Below are 3,444 nucleotides of genomic sequence, written 5' to 3'. Positions count from 1 at the left end.
GGAGAGAGAGAGAGTCAAGAGCCATGGGCCATGGGGCATGTGAGTCATGGTGTGCAATGGTGGGGAAGGAGCAAGTAACGAAATGCCTTCGAGTTGTTTTCTATCGTGAGATGTAGTAGTGCCGACGAAAAAAGAAGCTAAGAAGAAAAAACAAAAAAAAGCTAAGACAGTTGCCTCAAGTGCAATGACCCAGGGTCAAGTGCAATGTGGATCAACCAAAGGCATGTATGGTGTGAACGCTTGGGCACTCACGGGAGGTGTGAAAGGTGAGCAAAGCACATGGAGAGAGAGAGAGTCAAGAGCCATGGGACATGGGGCATGTGAGTCGTGGTGGGAAGGAGCAAGGTACGAGTAACGAAATGCCTTGGAGTTGTTTTCTACCGTGAGGTGTAGTGCCGACGCCCACCAACGACCCCACCGACGAGTCTCGAGGTTTATTAACTGGGCAACGTGGTTGGCTCATGCGCCTCACCGCGTCTGGCATTGACGGAGCCTCGCTGTCATCCGGCGTTTCCACAACAAAGCGCAGACCGTGAGAACCACCCATGGTCCCAAGCGAGCACTTTCTCTGAATCACGCCCCCAACTCCCGAGGCGTGCACTGCGTGTGCAGCGATGATGCTATCTCTTAGGCCACGATTACCACTTCCTTGGCTTTTTACGATCACGAATAAAAATTTAGTCTCCTGCCCCCACCAATAAGCCCACAGCACGTGGCCTCAGCTTATTTGGTCGTCGAACCCTAAATTATTATACGAAAAAGCTTTGATTCTCTCTTAGGTTTGGTAATTTACAAAACTATCCAATCGCCGGTTTCAATCACCTCAGCTGGCTTACAGCCTGATGAGGTAGGTAATTTAAGGCCACTTTGCTCTCCACAGTCCCCGGGCCGCCGCGCTCGCGGCTTTTGTATATTATGTACATAATATAGGTGCCTCGAGAATTGACAGCATTTGACAACGCGGGACTTTTAGAATCTCCCCTTCATTTCCCTCCCTTCTTCCTCCCCTCTCACCGCATCCCTTGAACCTTCATCACCTGTTCATGCTCTCCAAGCTCGGCTACAGCTCCCTGTCTCTGCTCTCTCATAAGCTCCTCCCATGGCTCCTCCCATTCGGCAATGGCTCCGTAGCTCCCCCCTTGGTTCTGGCTCCTTTGGGAAAGTCTCCTTGGCCATTAACCTTGATGACGGTCACGTCTTCGCTGTGAAGTCCACCCCTTGCTCAGCCCCCTCCGCTCAGCTGCAGTCCATCGAGAGCGAGCTCTGCATCCTGCAGAGCCTCCATTCCCCTAGAATCCTTACGTGCTTGGGTGGGGATTACTCCTCTGAGAATGGCTTGCCTTCTCGCAATCTCTTCCTGGAGTACATGGATGGAGGTAGCATCGCTGAACTAGTTAAGAAATCGGGTGGCCGATTGGATGAAGGTTTGGTCAGATGCTATACCCGCGGGATTGTGGAAGGCTTGGCTTACCTCCACCAGCAGGGAATTGTTCATTGCGACATCAAGGGGCAGAATGTTCTGGTGGGATCGTGTGGAGTGAAGATTGCAGATTTTGGGGCGGCCAAAAGGCTCGGATCACCAGGAACAGAAGGGTCTAATCTCAAGGGTACCCCTCTCTGGATGGCTCCTGAGGTGGTGCAAGGTGTGGAGCAAGGGTGCCCATCTGATATCTGGTCCCTGGGGTGCACAATAGTGGAGATGCTGCAGGGCAGACCTCTATGGGGGTGGAGTAAAGGCAACAACCTCACATCATCATCAAGCGTAGCTTCTATGCTTTTTAAGATCGGGTGCTCGCAAGAAAACCCCCCTTTGCCAGAGTCAGTGTCTGAGGAGGGCAGGGACTTCTTGAGCAAGTGCCTGCAAAGAGATCCCAAAGTCAGATGGACAGCTGCCCAGCTTCTGGATCACCCTTTTGTCCAAGCTGCACCAGAAGCCCTTAGCTACACCGAGCAACCGTCCCCAAGAAGCATCCTCGATTTTTTGAGCGAGAGTGATGGGGATGAGTGCGACGACACTACGGACTTTCTGCCCATCTGCTCTTTGCCAAGGTCAATTCCAAGGCCGTCAGTGACCCCTATGCCAGAGGGCACAGAGTCGATTATGCCAAGAGGTATTTTGCAAACGGTTACTGCAAGAGCTCTTTCCTCTGGATGTGATGTAATCATCTCGAAGGCTTGCAACTGGGTCACGGTGAGATGTGCGAGTGGGTGGTTGGAAGACAGGCAAAAGCCCTTCATGAGAGAGTCTTTGGAGCATCCAGCGGTGAAGAAAGGGTGCGATGTGAACCTCGACTCTCTGGATTTCCTGCTCAAAGGAAGGAGGCCTGTGGGGTAAGCCTTTATATCCTGGCTGTCTTGCCCAACCAGTTTTTACAATCAGATGAAGGCCAGAGATCATGACGGTGTCCAAGTGTGGTCACTAAGTTTGCAGCAGAGTTGATGCTTGAGAGCTGCAAGCTGTTGGCCGAGGCTACTTTCTCTTCTGACCTGTGAAGCAGAAAAGCTCCATAGACGGCAACAGCAACGCCACACAGCGCGGGTTCTTCCAATCTTTCTTCGCGCTGTGAGCCAACAGGGTTCGAAATCTTCCATTCTGTCGTCGCGCTGTGAGCCAACAGGGTTCAGGCCCCTGGGTTTAGCAGTCCTAGGCGCGTCTGCTTTAAGCCATACTCTTTTGAGGATTCCTCAGAATCCTCACCGTTTTTAAGCTGCGAGCGAATCAACACAGAGCATCATTACTTGCTGATCAAACGGTGAAACATGGAGTCAATTGGGACTCATTGTAGACCTCGAAACTAAGTAATGAGCATGTTTTGCTAGGGTACAGCCCTTGAAGTCTAATTTTAAAATTATGCCTTTGATGTTAATGTTGCTAAACTGTGCGTTGATTTCTTTGTAAGGAAGTGAGGCCTAAATGGTTTTAAAAAAAAAATAAAAGCGTGAAGTTAACTTTCCCTTTAGGCAAGCTCATTCCTCAATGCACAGAAATGAGGCATAATGGTTTTCAAAAGAGCAATATTGATTATCGATTGATTGCTCGTTATGCATTATACTAGTTTTGAAAAAACATGTATTTAGCTTGCATAATACAAAGTTGAAGCACTCTTTAAGAAAGTTTTATTTTTATGATTAATTGTCATTGTAGGTTTTAATCCTATGATTAATGTGCCTTCTTATACTCCAAATCCCACATTGACAAAAGGGCAAAAATGCTGCATTTGCCTTGAATTCCTTGCTCCATATAGGTCTTTTGATGTATTCATAACCATGAAATACTTGAAGAACCCACTTTGCACTTTGTAATGTAATTACCTTACTTGGCATTGAAACTTCTTGATGAAATTAGACATTTTCTTTGTTTTCAAGGAACAACAATCACGCATTTTAGTTGTTATGTGAATGTATTGATTGGTAGGGAAAAAAGGTTTTCTTTTTAAGTATATG

General features: G+C 48.2%; 1 protein-coding gene across 1 annotated transcript; it reads left to right on the top strand.

The window, feature by feature from the left end:
* Positions 1–936: 936 nt before the first annotated feature.
* Positions 937–2,849, top strand: LOC147614366 (mitogen-activated protein kinase kinase kinase 20-like). Its single transcript, XM_086780908.1, has one exon. It carries the CDS (start codon positions 1,100–1,102, stop codon positions 2,333–2,335), a length of 1,236 nt encoding a protein of 411 aa, XP_086637034.1. The 5' UTR covers positions 937–1,099; the 3' UTR covers positions 2,336–2,849.
* The last annotated feature ends 595 nt before the right edge of the window (positions 2,850–3,444 follow it).

Source organism: Cibotium barometz, chromosome 42 (assembly GCF_041138505.1).
Source record: "Cibotium barometz isolate CiBa-2024 chromosome 42, ASM4113850v1, whole genome shotgun sequence".
Taxonomy (NCBI): Eukaryota; Viridiplantae; Streptophyta; class Polypodiopsida; order Cyatheales; family Cibotiaceae; genus Cibotium; species Cibotium barometz.
Note: the sequence above shows the minus strand (reverse complement) of the source record. Positions and strands in the feature narration are given on the sequence as shown.